Genomic DNA, 26,126 nt, shown 5'->3' on the forward strand with positions numbered 1-26,126 from the left:
CAACCAAAAACTGGTTCATTTTATTGTCCCCACTAGTCCCCTTGGCAGGCTGCCCCAGAACCTGACTGCTGTAGTGGTTAGAAAGTTTTTCTAATTTCCAGCTTAAATGGATTCACAGCTAGTTTATATTCTCTTGTGCCTGTGCCAGCGTGGCTTTAGCTGAAGCTGTTTTTCCTCCCTGGTGTTTATTTCCCTTAAGTGTAGACTTCACTTTGCTTAACTAATCAAACCAGCCCCCTCATACGTTGCGAGCTCTCTGTAGCTTGTAGGCTATCCTGGAAGCTTGCTCTTACTTGCAATTCAAATAAAGCTTTCTTGGCTAGAAATGAGCCTAGTTCTCTTCCCACAGGTGAATTCCGACCAGCATCTTGCATAGTAACAGTACCGCATACCTATAGCTACTAGAAACGCCTCCCGACAGCGTGTGTCTTCTCGATGCCTCAGTAGGTGCTTACAGTTATTGTATGATTCACTGGTGATCTTGAGTCTGTCGTCTTTTCTGCTGCTTATAATCAAAGAGGGTCCAGTTTACAGCTAAGAAAGTCTTGTTTTTAGGTCCTTTGTTCTTCTAACTTTAGTCCCTTTGCTGTTACTGACACCTTCAAGGCCACCTATGTCCACCTGCGCAATACTCTCATCCAACATGTCTGGGTTTTATTTATTTACTGATGCATTTATTTTTTGCAACCTTTGATCTCCTTTTCTCTTATTAGTGAGGGATGGATATTGTGAGGCTAGTATCTCTACTTCCAGCTTACCTCTGATCGTTATGGCATCAACAGTTGGAGATAGGCAGTGTCTATTCTATTCCCCTTCCTTTGTATCTCCTCCCCACCCACCCACCCAAGTTTGTATTAAGTGCTCTCATGATTTATAAACCCAGGCAGCCAAAACAGCCAGATGTGAAGAGACAGGGGAAGTAATAATAACCTAAGTGGACTTTCCCCATGGGGATACTTTTTGAAGTGTTGTCTTTAAAAAAAAGAAAATTCCCAGGAGGAAAAAAATAGTTACATTTAAGACAGGGCTGAAAAAGTCCTTTTTTTTTTTAGAGTGTTTTGGAAAGTAGAAAGATGTTGCAAAATCAAACAAGTGATTTTTAACCTCAGCCCTGTATTGAGGTCTATTTTAATTCCTGTTGTCCTCCTACACTGGAGTTGGTGCCACAGGAGTGGCATTTGCCTGTAGCATTTTACACTCCTGCCCCACAGAAGTGCACATTTGTTTCCCAAACAAACCCTTTCCCCCATGGACTGCTCTGTTTCCTGCAGCTCACTCTGTGGTCCCATGTGCTTTGACAACCCCATCAAGTCACCAGGTCTCTTCCCCTTCCCACCCTCCCCTGCAGTCTAGCAGTGTGCCAGCCTGCTTTCCTTTCTGATTGATAGATTTTTAATCCTGAAGGGACAGGTATAATCACATCTTCTGGCTTCTCAAGTGGCCAAGAGCTACCTCACCCCATTCCCGTGCCCGCTTTCCAACTTCTCTTTGAGATACCCCATCTAGCTTTGGAGTAGCGAGAGCTGGAAACCCCAGGTATGCTCTAATGATCACGCTCTCCTGTAAAGAAAGGTCTGCATCTCATTTCCAGTTCCATCATCAGGTAGCTGCAGGTTTTCTGCTAGGTTGAAGAGCCCTCTACTGTCAAAAGCCTCAGTCCCATAGAGGTAACGCCAGCCCGTGCTGGAGCAGGATGAGCTCAGACACAAGAGTCTTGAGCTGGTCATATCTTGTAGTGCCAGTCAGCGGCTCCAGGCTTCAAGTCATCCTTGTTTCTCCCTTCGAGAGTCCTCCTAATCTTTGGTGTCCTTTTTAGTGTCGTATACTCAGATTTCACACAATGGGTTCACTATTCTGATGTAGGGGACAAACTTTACCTCCCTTCTTGGTGAATGCAGGCTAATGCACCCCAGTGTAACCCATCTCCACAGATGAAGAATTATGCAAGTGCCATTCATGTACTTGGTTGTCTCCCAATCCCCTAATTCTTTTCGGAGTCCCCCTGGTGTTTCCAGAAAACAGTCCTCCATCTTGAAAGAGCACAGACCACCTTTATGTTCCTGGATCAATGTCTTTCTGCCTTCAGTGCAGCCAGAAATACTTATTGTTTATAAATAACCACCACACCAATAGTTACGGACTGCTCTGCACATCTCATCTTTTTCCATCATTTATCACTTTCATCGTTCCTTGGGTCCTCTGAAAGCTTCATCAGCACTGGTTTAATATCTTCTTTCAGATCATTAATCAAGTTACTAATGAGCATTTGTTTCAGAACAGCATCCTACTCGAAATAATTTCGTATTCTAGGGTCTCTTTTTCCCCTCATTACTTGAAATCTATCAGTGAACTAAAATGTGTAAAACCGGCCCTTTTGTTGTTTTAATAATTAATCTCAAATCAGAGCATGGTCTTGTGTGGCTAAGTAAGATACCTTGTGCTGGTGTAACCTTTAACTTTAGGTTGCTGTCATGCCCTTGTTAACCCAACTCATGATTTAATCAGAAAATACTACATTAAATGTTCCTGTTGGACAGGAACAATTTCAAGAAAGTGAGATTGAGAACATTATGAAAACCGATACATCCTTGTATTTTTAAATGTAATGTATTTTCCATCTCTTAGCTTGACTTTATGTCAGTTTACCTGGTTTACAGCTGCAGATAGCATCTCATTTACTGTTTACAAATATGGGCACAAGGTTAACTTTCCCAGGCTCATCGTACTTCCCCAGTGTTCGCTCTCCAAAGCTTTAAAAAGGACAGTGAAAGGTGCACAGAGCTTCCGACAAAACTAATTAAGGACAAAGTTCCCACTAGCTCTAATGGCTCTTACTTTCATGATAAATTTTCGAATATGGAAAACTGAATATATAGCAAACAAACCCCCTTACGTTTCTATTCATGTGTAGCCAATGCGCTCTCATCTGAGGTTCTATCATCTGTCTTTCCACCAGTGTTTCCAGCCTCTCTCCACCTCATTCTGCCCACCTCCCCTTCCTCACCCCCCCTTTCAAGCACGGCAGCTCCCTGCGTCTCACTCCAGATGCTCTACTTACGCCTTAGCAAGATGCCGAAGTACCACTGAACTGCATTGCTTTGGTGCTTCAACTAGTCCCATCTGAAGGTGACAGCTGTGGGAAAAGGAGTGAGAATGGATTTTGTCTCCATCGGATGGATAAGGACGACTTGGAACCACGCCCTGCGCATCTTAAACGAACGCCGTTTGACTTTCATGTTGGGAACATCCAACCTTGTCTTTCTCCATCCTGCTGGAAGAGCTGTCACAGACATCTCAGAAACATAAGAGACTCATCCCAGGCCTTCCCCTTGCCCCCATACAGCAGGTGGTCTACTTTTAACAGGAAACCATTTCACTTGGAACTGTAATGGGAAAAAAATTAACCAGATGTAGGTGTGGTCTAAATGCCGAAGTCAGGGTGGTGGGTAACAGAGGTGGGCTTTCTCATTGCGCAGGTGTTCTTGTTTTCAGGCAGCTCAATTAGAGCAGTGCTGCACGTACAGACTCGGACACCTGCTTACAACTTGGAGCTTCTCACAGCTTGTCTAAAGACAGAAGAAGAGGAGTAAAGCACTGGTTGTGCACACGTACCTTTTTGTGGCCTCCATGCAATTCTCTGCATGCTCTGCCATTGGATTAATAACCTCTGTCAGCGATCAGTAAGTGAATTTTTGTCAAACCAGGGTATCGGTGAAAGGGAGAGCCCCCCCCACCCTGCCCAGCACAACTCGCAATTGCTCAGCAAAAGGCACCGGTGGCAGTGCATCTTACTCCCGCTGGGGTACAGATCTGCCCTCCCTCTCCTTGCCTTCACATTCTCTCCTCTTCTTTAAAGTCCCTCAAGCCACTGACCAAAAAGCACCGTCGTGCCCGGAGCCTGGAGCAGCTGAGAAGGCTCCTTCAGCAGAACCCTGAGCAGCAGGTGAAGATCGGCCTCCCAGGCCTGGAGGAGCCAAGGGAGGTTCCCTTCTTTGGGGAAAAAAACCCTCCTGCTCTCTGAAGTCAGAGGTTAACACACCATCTCAGCCTCAGGACTAGCAAAGGGGAGACCCTCCCAATACACTTCCCATACTTGTTTTTTGGTTTGGAATCTCTAGAACTCTCTTTTGGGCTCCTGTCTCTGCTTCCTAGCCTTAACACAAGGCCCTCCTCTAACTGAACCTCTTTTCCATTTCCCTAGACCACCAGAGCCTTGTCACGCCTGGAGAAGGCCAAGATCTTGGAAACAGCAGCTGGGTAGATTGCACCCCCTGGGCCAGAGTGCACGAGCACCCAACGCTCCCAGATCTGTAAGCAGGATGGCACCCAACAGGGTGCAGAAGCTGAATCCAGATAAAAGGATTAGGGATTAGATCAAGATGAGGAATTCCATGCCCAAAAAGGAATGGATCCTCACATCTTAAAGGTCAAAGTTAATCCCCACCACCACCATGCCCCTATCTCCCTGTTTTCTTTCTCAGACATTGCCTTAAAGCACAGCCAGGACTTCGCAGCTGGTTACCACCACCCTCTCGATGCTGTAAGCACCTTTTTGAGCTCAGCTGGTTCTTCGCTGGATCAAAACACCACGTCCCACCTCTCAGACCAGCTCAAGACCACCACTGACATGAGGGCTGCCATTGTTCCGGTTCCTTCTTTCAAAGTCTGGCAACGCCAAGAGGACTCATCTTCCACTAAACCTCTCCCAAGCCCTGCTTTTTTCTGTGTAGCTCCTCCTTCAGCCTTGCTCTCTTCATCGCCTCAACCGAGGTCCCTCCCTTCACTCTCCCAGATGCTGGGGAGACCTCTCCAACTGAGGAGCCATCACCTGAAGACCAGGACCTCTACTGGGGTTTGCTATGTGACAAAACAGCACGGGGAAGTGGTGACAGAGCCTGCCATCAGCTAAGGCTCTGCCCTGCGCTTCCTTGAAGGGTGGAACACATGCAAACTCTGCCCTAAGCTTTCCAGGGCTGGATTCTGCATCCTTTTTTTCAGGGCAAGATAGTCCTCAGCAAGGTCTCTGTCCCTCTGTTAGGGCCCATACGTACAACACGGCAAGATCCTGGCACACCACTTCCAGGTGTAAGTCATGCTTCAATTTCCTGCCTTCTGTTCTGAACAAGTTAATGAAAAGGTTTACGTAAGGGTGCGTGCCGGACCAGGAAACCAGCCCAAGAACCCAGATCTTCCCTGTCCTGTACTCCTAATGCCTCTCAAGTTTCACCTAATACTGAAGAAGTTAAGGTCATTCTCAACAACATTGGCCTCAGTTGCAGAGAAATAATAAGAAAATAATGGAAACGTTCCCTGGCGGTGCAGGAACCCCAGAGGCCCAATTCAGGGCTGCACAGATGACCAGGCAGCAAGAAAGACCAACCAATCTCCCTTGAGTGCACAGTAAAACTACAGCAATTAAAGGGTATTTTTGCAAACGGTGGGTTCTGGGGTCTTCTTTCACAATTTCCATGTTAAGCATTATCTCACTTTGTAACTATATGGGAAGGCTATAAGGCTATTTCCTGTAAGAAAACAAAGCCTTAGAATTAAACACCAAGTTTCTCCTGAGCACCTTCCCAAGGGTATGAAAGAGGTTACTTAATTCCACAGCAGGCACAATTAGGTCAGCTGAAGGTAAAGACTGATCCAACAATCCTTTACAGTTTGTTTCTTTATTCAGTAAACATCTAGTTACAAGTTTCACAAATTAAAAAAGTGGGGGAGCTGATTGAAGAGGGGTCAGGGGGGCCCACAGGCTGATCCAGCTTTTGTTCTGCTCCTCCCTTCTCTAACGCACACATCCTTCTGCTTCTCCATAGCTGCACCAAGGAGCAGGAGGGGAATCGAAGCCTCTGTCCCGGTGAGGGGACCGACACGGGGTTCTAGCAGAATTCCCTCATCTTTCTTTCCCAGGGGACTAAACACAAACTTCAGAACCAGCCCAACCCAGCACAGAAAGAGTGGAAAGGATGGAAGAGGCAAGGTGGCAGCTCCTCACGCCCACCACTACTGGCAGAAAGAACAGAACCAAGGGAGAGCAGAAAGGGAATGGGCAATTAATGCGTTCCTTGCATGTCAGTGAGATTCCCCACGCCCCACTGCAGCACCCAAATGGGGCAAAAAAGAGCAATGCAGAAGATTAGTTGCTTTGTTTCAATTCTTAAGTGGGAGGGAGGTTAATACTAAATTTGAGGAGGGTCCAAGTGGTGCTTTGAAGGGGCTTCAGAGTTTCACCGTCTGTACCTGGGCAGAAGGGAAACAGAGAACATACATAAAAAGAGTAAGCAGTGACTAGAAAGCAGCACAGAAGACAGATAGAGGCATGTTTAAACCTGATGTCTAGACATCGAAAAAAAGGAAAAAAGTCCTTTTTCAAGCACTAGATTGCATCCTAGTGAACCCTATTCAAAACACAGGAGAGCAGACACCAGGATTGACAGCAAATGGTCTCTAAGTTCTATACAGTGACAGTATAAACACTCTACAGATTGCAATCCCACATCATTTCATACCATCTCAACCAGCAGTTAAGGCTGACACCACACTTCTTTGTTGATGACAAAACTAACTTAAGCAGCTTCCACCTTCCCCTTCAGAACAGTATTTTCTCAAAATTCACATCCTCCCCTGCTCTCTAGATTAAGTGGGAAAACCCATTTCCAACCGACACTTCAAAATAATACAAGACTGGGGCAATGAAAAAAAAAAATCACGTGGCTAAGAGGCAACCGCGCAGTGAAAGATGAGGAAAAAAACCTGTTAAGACTTACAAGAGCGTGTAGGTAGATTTGGGGGTGGCCACGCTGCACCCCCCACAAGGTCTGCTCTGGGTTCACCAGTCATACCGACGGGACTGTCTGGAGGGAGAATCCTCAGGGCCCTGGATCGCAAGACGAGTCCCTTCAGCCCGCCGGCCGCTGCTGCCTTCATGACGTCGGTAATCCAGGCCCCGCTGCGGTCGGAAACGGGACGTCTCTCGCCTCCACTCGTCATCGAATGCGGCTGCATCGCCTGTGTAAGGAAAGAACAAGCTCAGACGGGGAGGAGGTGGGGAAGCAGCACCGGGGTTTGCTGGGAGGAGGACACGGGCAGTACTCACTCTCATCCATGTTGATGTAGTCCTGCCTCTCCTCCTGGTCCCCCGTGCGATGGTTCCGGGACCGCTGCATGATGTGGGCCCGCTCCCTGATGTGGTGTCCAATCGACATTTGTTCCAAGCCACTGTCCGAGTCCCTTACGGTCCGTCTAGTCTCACGGATCTGAGGGCAGATTCCCGTGTAGGATCAACGTTTTAATTCATTCTCCCAGCCCCATAAGGCACTCCGATTCTTGCCTGCAGTAGTTCAGTCATGTTGCACTGCCACCACTCCCAGGATGTCAGACGCAACATAATGAAGAGGGAAAAATGGATTTCCCCCTGCCAGCACTTCCCATCCCCTCCCAGTGGCCCTCAGCATGGTTCAGTGAGTCACAACGCGCTCCTCGAACCGCAACTGACTGCAAAGCAGAAGTGCTGTGGGTGGCCAGCACTGAGCCACCAAACGAAGTCTATCCACCCACAGCAAAACCAGCAGCCTCGTGCTGGGAAGACGCACTGCAGTCTCCTCCTTACCCCGCCAGGTGCTGAACGCATCTCCGAGGTCTCTTGATAGACTTTGGGCCCGTCACCCAGGTTGGAATAGGAGATGACAGTTGAGGAGGTAAATGTCTGGCAGTTAGCACCACTTGTCATGTGCTCCTGCAAGAAGAAAAGGGGAATGGTATAAAGAAGGAATGGGAGGGAAGGAGAGATGGCAGTTAATTCTCTCTCTATACAACTAAGTAGGAAGAAATTACAATAGGAAGAATATAATCCCCATGGGTCCATCTTTCTGGAGAATACATCTTCCTGTTAAATTAATTCTTGTTTCTTGCTAAACAAGTCTACCCCCACACTTCCTTCCTCACCCATCTCTCCTCCCTGCCCTCAGAGGGTACACCTGAGGAACAAGCTCTCTATCACCGAATCCTGGTCGTGAAGCAAGGCTCACAGCCTCAGCCGCCTCGGCAGCCTGAGCACAGCCCATACCAAAAGAGCACAATAAAGTGGGAGACGATAGAGGGGATGGCAGAAGCACCCTCAGGACTCCCCTCAATACAGACTGGTTTATGGAGGGTTCTTACCATGTTTCCAATCATGTCGTTCATCATCCCAAACATATCTATAAAGCCACCTGCCTGATAAAAAGCAAAAGAGAACACAAAAATAGTCAGTTTGGAAAGATACAGGAGGAAAGAACAACAAACTATCTGCAAGGGACAAAAAAAACGCTGCCCAAGAAGAAAAGCCTTGTTCCTTTTCCCTTTCGTTCAGTAGTGCAGGAAAAAACCAGAATTTGGGGTTGCCATTCTCTCTATTCTCTCAGGCTGCATTGCCACCGTGTTCTGGCTCTCCAGATCTCTGGATGCAGCAAAGGTTGTTCTTTTAGTTTGGGCCTGACTCCCGATGCACTGGGGTTTGCAAGTCCGGGCACTCAGCAAAGCTCAGAGAAGAAATCTCAGGATGTGCACCAACAGTGATCTTAACCATAAGACAGCAGTCCGCGATGATGTTTTCACCTCACCACTGTCAAGTCTTAATTTAAACTACAAGGAAGTTTCCATTGATTGTATTCTTTCTAACATAATAACAAGTTTTCTTATTTTCCCTACAAACACCTGACTTTTTAATCTTGTAAACCTAAGGCTGCAGTAATATACTGGGCCAGCAAGTCCCACAGGTTAATTGTGCAATATGTAAACAAAATTACTATGTCAGTTTAAACTTGCTGATTTTTTTGTTTCCTTGAGTAGCCTCTTGTTCTCATTTCCAGCACAGCAGTACTCCCGCAGCATTATTATCCTTTGAAGTCTATCTGTTTGTATTCTTAATCCTTCCCTGAGCTACAACAATTCCAGGACACTTAGTCTCTCTCACTGAGGCAATCCTGCAAAGCAAGGCAGCTAAAGTTGCTGGATCTGGAATAACCTATTTCCACTGCATTATTTTAGTAGATGACGGAGATCAGCATGCTCCAAGCACAGTGTTTCTCACATACACACAGCCATTCTCATTCCAGTCCTGTTCACTTAAAGTATATTCTGTTGGCTCCTCCATTCGCCACCACTGGCAAAGGAGGTTGAATAATAACTTCTGCCTACTGATGTCCAAGTCTTTTCCTCACGCCGTCACCATTCCTCCATTACCTCCAAACAGATCCGCAGCTTCTTTTCAGACATATGAGGTTATTAAGAGACTATCTGCTCTTCCCGGGTATTAACTGTCCCAAGTCCTATGAAATATTGTGCTGCAAGAGCTTTAGAGCTCTTCTCTGGTCAAGCTGCAAATACAACCTCCCCCCCTCTCTCCTCTAAACAGCCCACAGACTAGATTAGAACATTAGAGGGGAAACAAGGGAAAGGCCTGAAGTCATATAGCAATGAGAGAGGTCCAAGAGAAACCAGCTGCCTCCAGTTCCAGTTCAATGCCCTCTTCCGTATTCCGTTTACTATAAATCTAGTGCTCATTCTGGTCTCTTCACACCTTCCCACCCTCACTACCCATTAGGATAGATGGTCTTGCTCACAGATGGCTACATTTTAGCACCGACTGCACAGAACGCTGATGAATATCTGTATGGAGCCACTACTTGGAAAGCCTCTAATTTGACCCAGACAAACAGAGAACTTACCATGCCAAGCATCCCAAAGGGTGAAACAGCTCCTGCCTGCCAGGACAACAGAAAAACAGAACAGAGAATGACCTTGCAACAGCCAAACACTAGATCCTCCTCAGAATACCCTCATCCTTCCCAGAAACAGAACTGAGAACACTCAGGCCCAACAAACAGATCAAGAAAGTGTCCCACAGACTCATGGTGGTTCAAAACGAACCAGACAGAAGGTGATGCTCCTAAGTTTCTCCCAGTTATATTGATTTATGCCCTTGAGAAATAACACGTATTTCTTCCCCTCCGCCCATTCAACCTTGAATGCAGTTGCGTTCAATTTGCAGGTGGAGTAAAGAAAAGGACAAGACCACCACTGTTTTAGTGATTAAATCTGCACCCACCATCTGTGTGAAGGCAAGGGGCATGCCCAACCCAGTAATGGTGCAAGACAAAAGCTATCAAGGCAGTTTAAGAAATCCTATCCTGTACTCAGCCCCTCTTACCTGCATCCTACGGCCAGCCTGGCGCGCCCCAGGTGTGGTCCCATCAGTGATGCCAAGGAGTGGGCCGAACCCGAAACTTCCAGAAAGCATGCGGTTCATGTGCTGCCGGTGGATGGCAAAAGGGTCCCTTTCAGAAAGGTTGAGAGAACAATGGTGAGGAAAGAATGACAGAAGACAAAGCCCCACATAATCCACCCATTCTGACTGTGAGTTTCTCTTATGTAACTGTACATTCCTTTCCAAGCTGAAAATCCAGAATGCCAAGAACTCAGTGTTGCTTATGATGATCCTTGGGGCTGGAAGGGACCTCTGGATCCCATCTGAGTTCTTGTAATAGAAGGTACTACACCACAGAATCCCTCTCAGGCACTAAGTGATGTCTGCTCAGAAGTAGTTTGATGTTCTGCTCCCACTAATGCTTTAGGGCCAAGCACGGCCAAGGCTGTTCCAGAGCCTCACTGCTCTAACAGATGAAAGCCACTTCTCAGATCTGCTGTCCATGTACCCTCATCATTTCATACTCATTTCCTCTTGTGCCATCAAAACCCTTAACATTAACAGCTCTGCAAAACAATCAAACCCTTCTAGAAGAGCAGTTCTTTGTTTTGCAAGGAGGTCCTCAAAGACCCTCCCAGCTGCAAAGAGAGGACTACACTTAATGGCATCAGAGAGCATGCGATCCTAGATACCGTCCTCTCGCCCCTCCACGTACCCGTGCACAAACACACTCAAATGCAAGACTGAAGCCTCCAGAATGAACTGTATGGCCTGACACTGTGTGACAACCCTTCGCCCCAAGTAATCTTCAGCTGCTGTTTTCCTACAATGGTACGTGTACACCTGTCAAGACGCTGAAACCACATACAGCTTTTGCAGATCTGAGAGGGAAAGGGAACAATAACTGGGGTCCCTAACTGGTTTTCCTTTCTTTCCTTCTTTTGCAGCCTCCACTTTGAGGGCTGTACGCATTCACACATGCTGGAGGAGCAAGGAGAGAAAAAAGGAGAATAAGGACAAACGGTCACAAGACACAGCAGCCACAGTACAAAAAGTCTGGGAAATACCATAGCATTTTTCGGCACATCTTATAGTCTGCACTTATCCCTCCTGAGCCTGAATAACCTCAGCAGCACAGAATAATTCTGAGATCACAAAAGCACCTACTACAAACCAATACTTTTCTGTCTCTACTGGAAATGCTTCCCGTAATAAAAGCTAGACTCGTACCCGCCACATCAATGAGAACACAAGTCATTCTGTGACTAAGTGGGACATCAAGGTCTCCTCTCCTGCTAATCTGTTTACAGCTGATAAAGTTCTTGCTTATTACCAATTTTGTAAGGAAAAACTTGACTTTATTCTTCTACGTAAATTAATTCCACCAAATTTCTAGTAGTGCCGTGCTTAACATAATCAAATTCTTACTGTATTACAGTCTATCCCTTATCTGCTTTGGCAAGGACTGCCAACATAGCTTCACTGCCAAAATTTATCAATAGCATCCAATTTCTGGACTGTGGACAGAAACAAAAACATTCAGTAAAAGGAATCCCAGGAAGACTTCTTGGGGCCTTTGCTAGATTTCAAGACTCGTATTTCAAAACTACTTGTTGCCTTCTCTTTACTCATTTCCTTGCAACTTGACAACTGCTTTAGCAGTCTTCTCCAGCTCCATTAATGATTTCCTGTGCAGCACAGCAACAAACACTGGACGGAACAGTATATATCATCTATCTGAACTGAAATCCTACTTTGCATAAGGAAAAAAAAAAAAATCCTTACGCAACGAAAAAGATCAGGTATTCCAGCTCTCTCTTCCTCAGACAGTTGCAATGCTTTCTGGCCTACTTTATTTAATTATGCTTTCCTCCAACACCATGCTCTAGTATTGCAGAAATCAGACCGACGCGAACCAGGTTATTCCCTGCGCTGCCCCTGAAGGGAATGTTTGTTATTTTTCTCCAGACAGCTGCGTTGCGCTATTTCCCGCAGCCCAGAAGGCCCTTTGCCCGCCTATTCGGACGGGAGGGTAGCCCCCCCCTTCCCCCAGGGGATGATCTGTGTCCCCCCAGCCACCCCCCGGGAGGATGCCCAGCTCGACTCACATAGCAAACATGGGGTCCTCCGGCTCGCCATCCCTCATCAGCCGGAACATGCTTCCCTCGGTCGGGGGCGGCCTCTGCGGAGGGGAGAGGGGGGGAGTGAGCGCAACCCAGGCCGAGGGCGGCGAGGGGGCGAGCAGCGGAACCTGCCGCCATCCCTCCCTCCCTCCGCATCGCCCCCATCCCGGGCAGGTGATGGCAGCGCTCCCCCCCGCCGCGCCATAGGCCGCGACTCCCCCCGCCCCCCCCTCCCCCGTCGCGGCCCTCCCGGTCCCGGTCCCAGGCCCCTTCCCCTGCCTGCCGGAGGGTGCCGAGCGGCGGGCGCAGCCCCTTCCCCTTCCTTCGGCGGCAGGAGGAGGCCTGCGGACCGATCACGCCTCCGCTCCCATCGCGGCCTGGGACCGCGCTCGTCCCCGCCGCCCCGCCCGCGCCAGCCGGCTCGCTCCGCGCATGCGCGACCGGTCCGGGCGAGGAGGTGCTTACCGAGGGAGGAAACGGGGGAGCCCCGCCCCTCGCCGACGTCACCGCGCGCGCCCCTACAGCCGGGAAGGGCGGCTGGGCAGAGCGCCCCCTGCCGACACCCCCGCGGCGGGGGCCGCCAGACCGGACCGCGGCCGCCACCGGCCCCGGTCGGTGCGGGGAGCGGCGGGGCGCAGCGAACGCCACCCGCGCCGGCGTAACCGAGAGAGCACGGAACGGCGTACGGGCAGCTATTAAACGGGGAAGGGTGCTTTGTTAAACCGGGTTGCGGGTCGTCGCTGCCCCGGGGGGAAGCTGCCGGGAATCGTACCCGGTGCACCTACACCACCCATCCGTGGGGTGACCGGCTCCGTCGCCGTCCCCGGGGAGCGCCGGTTGCCTTCGGGTACCGCCGGCTGGAAGAGAGCGGACTGAGTCACTCCAGCCCGAGACCAGGGGCACGCTTCCTCAGGGATGTTTTTGTCGACCGTCGCATCCTGCCCGCTGCGTGCGGGAGCCAGGCGAAACCCGTGGCCAGAGGACTGGAAGGAGCAGGTTGCAAGATGTGGTTGAGAAATCGCAACTCCTGAGTTGTGGCAGGAGCCACGTCCTTGGATTTCGGAGTCTGACGGAGGAAAACGACCCGGTGGCATGCTTTATGTGGTGGGATGAGTAGGGGACTTGGCAGCAGTGCTTGCTATAGCGGGTCTCAAAACTGCTCGGTGTCCAGAAAGAACAGAAGACCTCTAAGTGGAGGCCCGTGTCTGGGTGTACGGAGAAGGCTCTTCAGATGTCCCCCCCGTATTCAGTACGTGGCATTCTTCGGAGGATGAAACTCATGTCCACAACGACAGGGAAGCTGTGGATAGCACCATGGTGCAGGATCACGGGGTGGAGACGGATCCCACGGGCAGGGCGCGGGCAAAGCAGCGACAAACCGCTCGGGCAGTGCTCCTTAGGGAGGCTGTTCGTGGGTGAGCTGCTGAAACACGCTCCTGTCACCAGCTCAGAGCTGGTCTGTGAGCACGGGAGTTCATACAGAGCCTCTGCTGACACCGCCTCAGCCTCTCTGCCGCTTCTGCAACCCTGAATCATCCTTCAGAGACCTCCGGTCTGGAAAGCCTTTCCTGATCAGTGTGTTTTCCTTTTGCTCCGAGGGTCTCCTGATGTTTGAGTGGAGTTGACCTCGAGTGGCAGGATTCCAAGGCAGGTAAAGAGCTTCTTGGGCAAGAACGTAAGCATCTCTTTTTCTTTTTTTCCCCAGATCTGGGATAAAATGACTTGCTGTCCCCCAGATGCCAGTGATCCTCCCACTCCTGAAATGTCCTAGAGATGGTAAGACTCCCTCAGTTTTTTCCAAATACTCAAGTCAGGCATTGCTGCCTTCCAAACACAGAGATAGGGAAGGAATAGAACAGAGTCTGGAACAAGTACTGCTTTGCAGATCCTGTTTCTGTCCCTAATGCTTCTCCTCTGCAGGTGGCCTGCGACCCAAAGGGTTGACTTTATGAGACTGGAGGCTGAGGCTCAGAGTCTCACTGGGTATTTCTGTAGCCTTACAGGCAGTCCTTACACCTGATGAACCTACGTTACCAAAGAGCACGTTACCAGTGGTATTGCCAGCTCAGCAAATCACAAGGGAATCTAGCTTGCAAAGAATCGTGCTGGTGGCAAATGCTGGGTGAAACCCTGGAAGGAGGAATTGGAAACACAACCTTTTTCTGGAACACGGACAAGCCCACAGTTCCGAGGAATGCAGAAGCTGCCTTAAAGCACTGTTTATAGGAGAGGTTTCTCGCCACGCTATGTCTAACGTGCACCAAGGGGATGGCCATTTGCTGCGTTAGAATAATGAAGCACGTGGGGGCATGAATGAGAAGCAAGACTCCCATCTTGCTCCTCTCCCACTCTCTATTTAGGCTGCTTCTGTTTTCGTCACAAATAAAAGCTGTTAACTACGTCTCTCCATTTCCTTTTTTTTTTTAAGCTGCCCAGGTTGTGCTGGAGGCGGTGGGGGATGTGAGGGGAAGGGGAGGATGAAGGAGCTCAGCAGGCAGCCAGGAGGAGGTAAGCAAAGGGCAAAATGGAAGAGGGGTGAATGGCACCCGCTGCCATCAACTCCACCTTCTCCCGCCTACCGCCAGCTGCTGCCAGGCAGCCTCCCCCCCCAGCGGCACCGTCGGCCAAAGGGGCAGCCACGGTGGAAGCATTTTAAAAGCAAACTGAGTATCACGTGGTGAAGGTAAATAAACAGTACACTGAAAAATCATGCCTTGTTACCTGCTGCTTCCAGGGACCGATCATTTTGGCCAACGAGAGAGAAACAGCTTCTTAATGCGTCCAAATGTTCCAGGGCCCCTGTGGACGCCTCTAAGACAAAGAAATCCTCGTTATCAGAAGTCAGAGCTACCCACAGCCATTTCCTCATTGGTTCCCTTCATCTGTGCCTCTTACGTAATCCTCACCCAACAACTAACTCTGACCTCAGATGAAGGGCACCCTGAGTGAAGGACAGCTCTGATTTGATCCTCAAACGTGACAATTCGTATTTGGGATGCTAGAGCCAGCTTGTGGTGGCTGCAGCTTGTGTTGCACGGCAGCGATTACTTTCAGAATATTTTGCTCGTGTTAAGATTGTGTCTGTCATGCTGTGACTGAGAACCACGACCTCCATCTGTGCTGTGTTAGCAAAGAGAGGTTCACAAAAATCACGATTGAAAACCTCCCTCCCCTTTCTGGTCTTCTGACAGGCTGTGTCACCCCTCGTCACTCCCTTCTACTCCTCTTGCTTCCTCTCGTCACGTTACCTACCCTGCTTCCCAGCCCTCCGCAGTGCTTATTTAAATGTGTTGCCTCTCAGGAAGCCATTTCCCTATGCAAAGTTGGCTGGTGGTTGAATTCTTGGGTACTTCCTCTTGACTTCAGGATACAGCATCATGAAAGAAGAAGAAAACTGATTATCTGCCTGGATTTTTAATGGACACAGGGCAGAAAGATGAACAGTGTGGATTAAATACATAAACGCATTCAAACACATGCCCTCCGCACATTGAGATTTTGCTAGTTTCACTGTAAGTGAAAGGACAGATACTCTCTGTGTCTGAATTTATGTAAATCTAAGAAAAGTTAATGCAAATACACAACCTTCCGCTCTTTTGTTGTTCAGCAAACAGTTTGGAAGAGTTTCGGAACCACTTATGAGTTAGTTCACAAAATAAAATTCTTGAAATAACCAGTATTGTGTTTTGCTTTTGCTCAGAAAATGGCTCATAGTTACTTCAGCCTTCAAAATAAACAAAAAGTCTTGTCACCCCACAACAGAATACAGTGACAAGACTAGCAAGGTATTAAAACAAAACACATAAATATTTGCTTCTAGGTGCATGCATCCTTCATGTGCTAGAAACAGAAAAAAACATGCCATGCGTGAAAGCCCAGACACATATGCAAGCACACGGTCACGAATGAAGACATGCACATGCAAGCTTAACACATGCCTCAGTAGAGAAGTACCGTACTTCCTATACTTACAAAAGTGAATGCATGTAACAGAGAGAAAATATCACCACTGTACACAAATAGGTAGGTACTGCATCCAAACACATGCACACACCTGCATAAACACAAAGCATAAACAGGGTATAGCACAAAAAATGTAACTTTTTGTACCGAGAAAATTACATTCATGTTGTTGTTGGGGCTGCAGACAGGCAGGCATAGTGTCTGTCTACGTTCCCAAACAACGATATATCATGTAACTTCTGCACCTCCCTCATTTTTGTCTTTCGGAGGCCATTAAGACTCCGAAAAGGATGGAATATATTCTGCTGAGTTAGCAAAGCAACTTGAGGCAAAGATTACAGAACATACTGAAAAGGGACTCGCATCCGCAGACCGCACAATGAGTATACTCACATTTGCAATGAAGGGGAAAACACAGATGGGAGAGGGAAGAAGAGAAAAGTTGCAAATTGATCTGGCAGACAAAATGCAGAGTGGCACAAATCAGATGGAGGAGCAGAAGACACAGGGAAGAGTTAAGTGAGACAGTTAAGGGATGCCCTTGGGGCTTGAGCAAAGCAGCTGCACACTAGAAGGCAAGAGAATCTCACCATCAAGATCTGAAGGGCAAGAAGAGTTGGGATGCAGAAATGGGCATGTCAGAAGGCACGACGAAGAGTTTCACATCAGATTTAAGGGGAAAAATATAGTTGATACAGGCATGCAGGGCAAAATGGGACAGGTGGAAAAAGGCCGGGGGGGGCACGAGATGAATTTTGTGGCTGGCATAAAGGATGTCGCAAAGAGAAGCCAGGGTGTGGACCACAGGAAGAATGCTGCCAAGAACACAGGTAGGAGGCAAAAGTTGAGAAGCAACAGATGAGATTAACAATTGCAAAGAGGATATGGTGGGGAGCGTGGAAGGGAAAACGTGAGGCTGCACACTGCAAGTGCTGGGGTGGAAGGGAGAGGTCACAGGCGGCACACCAGTTTGCAGAGCTGACCAAACGGCCCCATCCTACAGGTTGCTGGAAACACACTTCCCTCACACAAACAGGTGTTTGTCTATTTGCATCTGTGGGTGCGCTGTCTGTGTCAAGAAGGCGCGTTGGGCACAGCGACATCGCTGAATACAATCCTTGCTTTCTCCCCTCTAGGATGTTGTGTCAAAGCCTGTTTGGGCATTAACGTGAAAATGTCTCTGCCAGGGGATGCGTGTTGGTGTAGTTTTGCATTTTCAGTAGTTGAGTGTCTGAAGGAAAAAGGATAAAAAACCCGGATTGGTGAAGAGAACAGCAAAGCCACGAGCCACGCATCTCCTGACAAGCAGAAGCAGAGAGGAACAACATCTGGCCACTTTATAGATGTTTTTGGCTCATAATTTTGGGTGTAGCTCCAGAAATTAAGATTTTCCTCTTGCAGAAGAGAGGGATTAAAAAAAGGGGTACTTGACCACTGATAGCAACTAGACCTGAGAAATTGGCCAGAGGGGCTTTGTGAAACAGTAGGGGAAAAAAAATAATTAATGCATGCATTTTCATGATTTGTTATTTCGGTACTAGCCTAGATCTGTGTGTCTGGGTTACATGACAATTTCTTTGGGGCAGGCACTATGCACTGTGTGTAGCTAGGAAGAACATAGATTTAGATCATGAGAGAAACAGCCGTAGCTGCAGGGGAGACGGGATGACAAGGTGGGGACTTCCTACCTCCCTGTCACAGATTACAATTTATCCAATCTCTTTCATACTTTCCTTCAGGAGATACGTACTTATCACCCTCCCTGTTCCGCAAGTACCAATTGCTTTTTCTATTAAATGCTCAAACTGAAACACATTCCATTAAACTCAAGAGCACCAGTTTTAAATCCTGACTTTGCACAGTGGCTTACTGAGTTTGCATCAGAAGGACAAGAAGGGCTTGTGTGCCTAAACACATTTTCCAACCAGATGGCTTAATAACCTTGCCTTGTACCTGTGAGAATGGCTGTGTACACGTGTACATCCATATGTACTCATGTGCATGCTTAGTTTTGTATGTAGGCTTGCAAATGCATGCAGATTTTTTGTGCGTGCCTGTGACTAAGAGTGGGACAACATAAATCTTCTGGGAAAGGTAAAGGGAATTTAGTCATCCCGGTCTGCTCAAGCTGATAAACAATTGTCTGAAGCGCGGCTATAGGAACATCTGTTTAGTTAGCAACAAATCCCCGCGGCTGCAAGACACAACCTGCCGTTCTGCAGAAAGGACTTGTGCTTAAAAGGAGACTCAAGAGCTGGGCGGTGACCCTTCTCAGCGGGCTCCCCCCCTGCCCAGAGGCAACCGCCAACGCCTCCGCAGCTGGCGGGGGCCGGGAAGGGCCCGGTTTCCCAGGCAGGCGGCAGGCGTCAGTATTGCACGCCCTAAGCTGCCTGGCCGAGCCACCGCTCACCACCAGAGCCAGGAGGCCAAACCGGCAGTGGGCAGTTTGAGCTGCCCTCACCAAAGAGCATCAGCAGGCCACCACGGCAGCGCCGGGGAGGGGTGAGCTCACCGGTGCCCCGGCCCTAACACCTGCCGTGCTACCGCAGAGTAGCACACAGGGCTGAGACTAAGGCACGGCCCCGCTCACGCCACCTAGGCCTCCCCGCTTTAAGTGCCGGAGGCAGGCGATGCCTGCACCCCACGCTGCCTGGCTGCTTCAAAACAGTCTGCTTCAGGCCCCTCTCCTCACAAACCACCCCGGACGCCAGCCAGGACCCCCCAAAAAGGGAACACCCACAGAAGGGGAGGCCGAACCCAGCAGAGCCCCACAGGCCGCGGCGCGGCCCACCACCGCCTCACACCCTCGCCCGCCCCACCGCCCCACGTGCCAGCGGCCCCTCCCGCCTCACTGCAGCAACCGTCCCTGCAACCCCCCCCCACACCCCCCGCCAGCCGGCTTACCCCCGGCAGCCAATAGGAAACCTGTTGCCAGGCGGACGGCTCATTTGAATAGCCCAATCGGGCGCCCACCCATTAGTCCCTCCTTATATGGGGAACGGGGATGCGCTCTCTTAACCCTCCCCGCCGCCTCGCCGACGCGCGCAGGAGCCGGGCCCCGCCCTCTTCCCTCCGCCTAGAGCGCGGGAAAAGTCAGCCTTCGCCCCGCCCCCAACGCGGCGGGCTCCCGGGGGGGGGAGAGAGAGAGAGAGAGAGAGAGGGAGGGAGGGCCGCGGGGCGGGAGCGGGAGCAGCAGCCCCGCCGCCGGGAGCGCTTCCAGCGGGCGGGCGGGCGGGCAGCTGGAGTGGAAAATTCCAGGCAGGAGGCCGCGTGAGCCCGGCCGTCGCCAGCCCTGCCCTCCCACACGGCCCCGTAAGCACCGCTCCTCGCCCATCCCCGGGTTCCTCCGGGAAGGGGCGGCTTCCCACCCCTCACTCCTCCGCCCGGCCGTGCTGCAGGGGCGGCGGGGCAGAGGGGCTCGGTTCCTCCTCCCCCTCACCCCCAGGTAGCGCCTGGTACCGCTGCCTAGCGGTTCGGCGGGAAGAAGGGAGCGGGGATTTCGTCCTTCGCGCCCCCGCCTGGCCTCGACGGGCCGGGCGGCACCTTCGCGGGGGGTTGCGGTGAGCCCCCGGGGCGGCCGCCGGCTCTTGTGAAGCTCCGAGCGCGCATTGTTCTGGCGGCCGCGCTCCCCGCGGCGCGGCCCGTCCCTCTCCCCTCCCTCCTCCTCCTCCGCCTCCCGTCCCTCTCCCCTCCCTCCCCAGGTCCCTCCTTCCCTCGTCACCGGGCGGTGTATAAATCCCCTTCCCCGGCGTATCCCCCCACCGCGGGAGACCCTGGTACTTTGGCCCCGGGGCGGGAATCCGCCGCCTCCGCATCGCCGGGACTTTGCGCTCCCGCCGCTTCAACACTCAACCCTTCCACCCCGGCTCCTCACTCTTCTTTCCCGCGGGGCTCCCTCGCACCGGCCTCTTCCCTTCGCTACCCGGGATGTCGGAAAAACGCGTCGAGGAGGTACCGGCGGAGCTCAGCGCTAAGGTGAGGCACCCTCCGCCGCCGCCTATCCCCTCCTTTCGCCACAGACGCCCCGTTCCTGACAGGGAACGGCGGGGCGAGGGGGGGGTGTGAGGGGCACCGATCGCCTCACGGCTGGGGCGCGCGTCTGAGGTACCCGGCCGGCGGGGGGAGCGCGCGCGCCCGCCCGGGCCGCCCGGCCAATGGGGGGGGAGGCGGGGGGCGGGGCGGGGGGCGCGAGCGCCCCCCGCCCCGCTCCCCGCCTCCCCCCCCATTGGCCGGGCGGCCCGCGCGCCGGGCTCGGGTCGACTCGGCTCTGCTCGGCTTTGCTCGGCTGGACTCGGCTCTGCTCGGCTCGGCTCGCGGGGGGGGGGGGAAAGGGCGGGAATCGCGCCGGCGGGTCTCCCGTCAGGGCGGGAGGGCGGCAGAACCGTTTAAGGGGAGACGGTTTAACGGCGACGGGGGGGGCCGAGGTGGGCGGAAAGTTGTGTTGGACACAAAGCGCGGGTCCCGCGGAGGGGGGGGGGAGGGGTGGAAGGGCCGGAAACGCCTCGATCTTACGGACAAGGTTCTTAAAAAAAAAAAAAAACAAAAAAACACACCCCACCATTAAAACTCTTCCGTACTTCTGGTTTCCACATGCGCGCGGTCTAAAAGTAGCTCTGACGCGGTTTCGTTGCTTTTTTTCCCTTTGTCAGGGCGGGCAGATTTAACGCCTAATACGTTTTCTCTCCTCACCGTTAACTCTGCATTTCCTCTAAACCCTCTTTGTTTAAGCATCCCCGTCTTTTTTATTTTCTTGCCGCTGACCACCGGAATGGTTTTTTCTCATCTCGTGTGTAGGAAATGAAAGAAAAGAAGGAAAAAATTGAGGAGAAAACAGTCCACAAAGAAAAGAAGAAGGAGGTAGTAGAGGTGAGGCCCTTCTGAGGGATTTAGAGGCGTCAGGGAGGGTTTTATAAGAGGTGGTTAGCCTGGCTCGCTTTGGGTAATGAATACGAAGGGAATACGGAAGATGAAGAAAGAGGGCAGGCCGAGGGAGCTCATAAAGGAGAGGGGCAAATGAAGAGCGAGCTATAGGATAATTGTGGAGAATGAGCCTTGAAGGACTTGGCGTAGTCAGCATGGCCCAGCGAGAAGAAAAAAGCTCAAAGAAGGGAATGGAGACAAGATCAAGTAGGAGTTAGGAGAAGATGGCACAGGAGATGTGGTCCTGCGCCCACTGAAGTATCCTGAGGTCCGTCAGGGGTATAAGTTGAAGAAGGTGGGGGGGAGGAGCAGTGACGAAGTGCACAGACAGATGAAGGTCAGAAGGGATCTGGAAGCAGATGTACTACAAGCATAGGCTAAGTCATTAGCCTGTAACCAGAGAGATGTTCTGATTGTTGGGATGGGATGGCAGCAGCTTGTCGGGATGTAAGCTTGTGGAAGTCAAGGGGGGTCATATTGGTGGGGAGGGACTGGAAGGATTGGGTTTGTAAAGAAGGCCGGTTGGGAGGAGGGTTTCAGCTGGGATGGTGGGAAGAATGGTGTCTGAGTAACAGTGCAGAGGTCACTCGCTGCACATCTGAGACTGGAGCCTGAAGTGGCTGGGGCCGTGGAGATTGGTCTTGCACTTGCAGCAAAGAGCATATGGAAATGTCATCCTGATGCCCATTTCTGCTCTGCCCAATTTCTTTCATTCAGGATGAGGAAAATGGAGCTGAAGAGGATGAGGAAGAGAATCCTGATGATGTGGATGAAGAAGAAGGTGGTGATGAGGATGAAGGTAGGAATAATTGGTATAGGCAGGGTGGGGGGAATCAGGCTGCGGGTAACAGAAGATCATGGAGGGAGATTCCTTCTCTGAGCCCTCTGACTGTGAGATGACATTCCCTTAAATGCTACTTTAATTAATCTGCAATTTCCTCTCTTGCTTGTGCTTAGAAGGAGACGAGAATGGGCAAGAGCAGGATGGTCATGCAGAAAAACGATCTGCAGAGGAGGAAGAGGTGAGTATAGTGTGAGAGTACTGGCAGCGAGAAGGAACTAGGTTACCTGCTGATCAAATCCATGTGGATGCCGCTGCTGAGCATCTCAAATTGGCCTCGGGTCTCATTGCTTCAGCAGCAGATGGGTAAACCAATCTGATGTGGCAAGGGGATAATGAACCCCTGTAGACTCCTTGTAGGATCCCGGTCCTTCCACTAGCAGTCACGGTGCTGGGTGTTTGAGATTCAAGGTGCTTGAGGTTGTGCTGGGCGATGACCCCTCAAACACCTGTGACTTCTGGGCTTCAGGCCAGCAGATGGACTTGCAAGGGTGGATTTTGGGGTGTGTCTGAAGCGATGTGAGCCTGGGCTTCTTAGACCTTCCAAAAGTAACAGCGCGGGTATCCCTCCAAATGGAGCTGTCCCCATCTTAACCGTGAGCGTCAACAGAACAGTTGTGTCAGGCACTCAAGGGTGCTTTAAAGAGGAGTGGATTTAGGGCGGGCCAAACAGATTTCCATATGGAGGAAGGAGCAGCAGTAAGAATTTTGTGGAGAAATGACGTGCCTCGGTGTGGTGACTGATGGTAACTCCTTTTTTTTTCCTCTCTCTGTCCTACGTAGGATGAAGTGGATCCAAAGAGACAGAAGACAGAAAACGGTTCTTCAGCTTGAGTCCTCCCCTCCCATCTCCTCTGTTCCGTCCATCTCTCCTCCTCCATTCCAGCCTGTGCTTGCACTGTCCGTTAGCCTCTGGCTTCACACAATCTCAGATGAGGAAAGATTAGAAATGCTCTCAAACAGGGAAGACAGCAGTTTCCTCCTCACCCGAAGACCTAGCCCATCTGTGACATTCCCCAGCTGAAATTGTTCCAGTCCCCCACATCCCTTCAGCTGTGCCCCACTTACAAATGATCCTCCTCCCTCCAGAATCTCATCGTTTCCTGGGGCCCAGTATGTAAACTTGCCAGGCCCGTGTGCCAGGCTTCTCACACGGCAAGCACCTCTCCTTCCCTTTTCACTCGCCCTCCTTTTTTTGTCACTAGTACGACTGAGATTCTTGACAGCTTCTGCTCCCCAGACCTGCTGTCAGATTGTCCTCCCTGAGTTCAGGAGGCTGCGGGCACAGATCTCATGGTGCGTTTTCCAGTCCTAGGCCTCCTCTCATCTGCTTTCCCACTGAACCCCGAGAGACGAAGAAAAAGAATATTACAAGCAAATAATGGTTCTATTAAGCCACATACGGAGACAGAATTTATTTTAAGCTTTCTTTTTTTTTTTGGTCAAGTTTACATGACAGCAAGCTGGCCCTCATGAATTTTTCAGAAGGGTTGTTTTTATATACAAACTTCATCTGAACTGCGTATTTTTTTAATTTGGAGGCTTTTTTAAAAACAAACCAAGAGAGAAACAATTGGGGACCAAACTTTGATTTCCATTTTTTCCCCTTCAGATTTTCTGGTGACCATTTTTGTAAATTAAAGGCAATATAGCCACGGCATTTTCTATGGCACAGACATCACGAGGATGATAGATATAAATATATATATTGTTTTCAACTAGCACTGTAAATAAAAGCGTTTAAAAATATTTCAAACAGCTTGTGTGGACGGTTGTGTCTGTACATCTTAGGTTATGTTCCGATCGGGTCGGTAGAAGTTAGTTTGCGGAAAGACGGGGTGGCTTGACCGGCAGCGGCTAGAGAGGGGAACCCTAAGTTAGTCAAAAGACCTGTCTTTCTTAGTTATTCGAATGTCCCCTGCGTGCTGCAGACCGGGGTGCCTGGGTCCTGTTCCCTCTGCCAGGCGAGGGCATGGCACAAACGCAACGTAAAGCTCCGGGGCTGTCGTGAAGCCCTCGAAACCGAAAAGGGGCCTCGGCACCAGATGACGGAGGTTCAGAGAGGGAACCTGAGACGCGGCGGCGAGACGCAGCCAAGTGCTGCTCTAACCGTGCGCTGCCCTATGGGCTCCCTGCCCTGGCCGGCTCCAGGCACGGCCGCGCAGCATCAGTCGCAGCAATGGGGAAGCGTTTTAAGAGGCGAGAGCTTCAGTTCTTTGTCCCACCAGCTGCCTGGGAGAGACCTGTCAAGCATTTGTCTTTTTTTATCTTTGCAGACCTTGAAAGCTGCTGTTAGCGTTTCTTCCTTTTTAAACTCGTACTTTGGCAATTGCGCAATGAGCCACCGAGACTGGGAGCTGTAAATAATACCAACTTTTGTCTGAGCATCAGTGGCTTTGTGCTTGTCCGACTGCAGCAAGAGATCGGATACCGGGAGCGCCAACAGTTGCTTGTCTCTGGAGGGGCAAAGCGTCGACTGTCATTTTCTCCAAATGTCTCTGTTTGGCTGCAGGACCGGCCCCGGGGCGCAGAGGGACACGAGCGTAGTGCAAAGGACACAGCTGCTGCCAAGCCCCTTCCCACCTATGGAGGTCTCTGGGGGAACGTGCCTGCCCGGTGGGATCTCACCGCACTGCAGGGTGCGGGTGCACCGCTGCCCCAGCACCCATTTTCTGGTGGACCCTCTCCTGGGTCTGGACCCATCTCGGTCCAAGGGCCACCACAGCCCTGGTGCTCCTGCCCCGGCCCCTTCACTCCTTTCCATCTCAGTGTCAAGGAGGGGATTTGGGTCCTTCTCCTCCAGCGGCGATGGGCCTGGTTCAAACAGGTCCTGGGACATCCCCGTCTCCAGCTGGAGCCGCGCGCTGGGCTCTGCCTTCGGGGTCCTTTGCAGCACGGTCGTTGCAGCCGTGCCCTCTCTGCCGCGTTCGCCGCGGCGCCGTCCCGCTCCGCGGAGCTCCCTTGGCAGCTGGAGCCACGGCCGGTTAGGGTGCCGTCCCCCCGTGACCGGCGTTTCAAAAGCAGGGAGCTGCTGCCCAGGACTGAGTTGCAGCGCCTTCCCCTGCTCCTGCCCGCCTTGGGCAGTGCGATCAACGCGCTGCTTCAACCTGCACCTATCTTCTAGCCGCGCTTCTGCAATTTTGTATTCCTACTATTGCTCTGTTTTGAAAAACGATGGATTCTAGTCTCTGTTCAAGATACTTTCACACTGGAACAAGTCCTCAGGACTCCCCCAAACTTTCTGCTGACCAGTCATCTTTTACTGTTCGGTACCGAAGATAAGTTCTTAGCGGATGATACAATCTCTGCAGAGGGTGACTACGGTTTTCACACTTCATCCCCACCACTGCAGCAGTGCCTGACCGTGTGTAGTGGAGAATGTACTTGCCAATGAGATAATGCCATCTCTGCTTTCTGTGTGGATGCAACGCCAGTACCTCTGGCTCTATCCAGCCGGTCGTCCAGAAGGAGGTGAGGCAGCACCCGATCGTTAGGCCAGCACTAGCAAAGTGAGCAGCCATCCCTCATCTCCTCTGAGCGAAACGCTGCAGGACAGAAAGAAGTGACAAAGGGCTGCCAGCCAGGTTCCCCATGTCTCTATGGACCCCTTCACTCCACAGCTTCTACTAGTTCTTCTGTCTTACTCAGATTTATTGAACAACCTTGTCATCATCTATGCGTAGTTAGAAGATACAGCTACAGATGCAGAAACAGTTAGAAGAATATGTGCTTTGGTATTTTTTCATCTTGGTGACCTGCAGGACACCATCACTGACTTGAGTTGAGGGCTACAGATAAAATAATGGGAAACCGCACGGTTTCTTCCTTTTCCTTAGACCTGCAAAGATCCGTGCTGTATCTGGTGGTATTTTAGCTGACAAGGCGATCACAGCAAGAAGTTGCATAGATTTCCAGAAAAAGTTGAGGATACAGCTTTCTGCACTGCAGTTCATCTCAAGCCTGCCTGTGTGCTTGATTTGCATCCAAACTTGAAGATGCTTTTTATCATTCAGTCTAATTCTTCTTCCACAGTGAGATCAATGGTGTTGTGCTGGTATCATCAAGGTAAGAACAAAGCCCATCTTCACCG

The 26,126-nt window shown here is 50.8% G+C and overlaps 2 protein-coding genes and 2 long non-coding RNA genes across 8 annotated transcripts; 3 read left to right on the plus strand and 1 right to left on the minus strand.

The window, feature by feature from the left end:
• Window positions 1-3,023: 3,023 nt before the first annotated feature.
• LOC142033940 (uncharacterized) lies at window positions 3,024-4,711 on the plus strand. The gene is made up of 3 exons (XR_012651411.1): window positions 3,024-3,680; window positions 4,202-4,310; window positions 4,482-4,711. It is a non-coding gene; the product is annotated as an uncharacterized LOC142033940 (long non-coding RNA).
• Window positions 4,712-5,656: 945 nt separating this feature from the next.
• MLF2 (myeloid leukemia factor 2) lies at window positions 5,657-15,052 on the minus strand. 4 transcript variants are annotated; one of them, XM_075034553.1, is made up of 9 exons: window positions 15,034-15,052; window positions 12,298-12,371; window positions 10,193-10,319; window positions 9,711-9,746; window positions 8,164-8,217; window positions 7,613-7,738; window positions 7,100-7,259; window positions 6,771-7,011; window positions 5,657-6,243 (listed from the first exon to the last, which is right to left on the minus strand). In XM_075034553.1, the coding sequence occupies exons 2-8, from the start codon at window positions 12,345-12,347 to the stop codon at window positions 6,833-6,835; spliced, it is 732 nt and encodes a 243-aa protein (XP_074890654.1). In that variant the 5' UTR covers window positions 12,348-12,371; window positions 15,034-15,052; the 3' UTR covers window positions 5,657-6,243; window positions 6,771-6,832. The 4 variants fall into 4 exon arrangements, with proteins under 4 accessions (XP_074890654.1, XP_074890657.1, XP_074890656.1 ...); XM_075034556.1 differs by lacking the exon at window positions 15,034-15,052 and adding an exon at window positions 13,085-13,221; XM_075034555.1 differs by lacking the exon at window positions 15,034-15,052 and adding an exon at window positions 12,596-12,732.
• On the plus strand, window positions 13,420-16,267 carry LOC142033939 (uncharacterized). Of its 2 annotated transcripts, XR_012651409.1 has the most exons (3): window positions 13,420-14,088; window positions 14,741-14,820; window positions 15,047-16,267. It is a non-coding gene; the product is annotated as an uncharacterized LOC142033939 (long non-coding RNA). The 2 variants fall into 2 exon arrangements; XR_012651410.1 differs by lacking the exons at window positions 14,741-14,820; window positions 15,047-16,267 and adding an exon at window positions 14,308-14,713.
• Window positions 16,268-19,566: 3,299 nt separating this feature from the next.
• PTMS (parathymosin) lies at window positions 19,567-23,792 on the plus strand. The gene is made up of 5 exons (XM_075034557.1): window positions 19,567-20,250; window positions 21,070-21,141; window positions 21,913-21,994; window positions 22,153-22,217; window positions 22,820-23,792. Exons 1-5 carry the CDS (start codon window positions 20,203-20,205, stop codon window positions 22,868-22,870), a joined length of 318 nt encoding a protein of 105 aa, XP_074890658.1. The 5' UTR covers window positions 19,567-20,202; the 3' UTR covers window positions 22,871-23,792.
• The last annotated feature ends 2,334 nt before the right edge of the window (window positions 23,793-26,126 follow it).

Source organism: Buteo buteo, chromosome 8 (assembly GCF_964188355.1).
Source record: "Buteo buteo chromosome 8, bButBut1.hap1.1, whole genome shotgun sequence".
Classification (NCBI taxonomy): domain Eukaryota; kingdom Metazoa; phylum Chordata; class Aves; order Accipitriformes; family Accipitridae; genus Buteo; species Buteo buteo.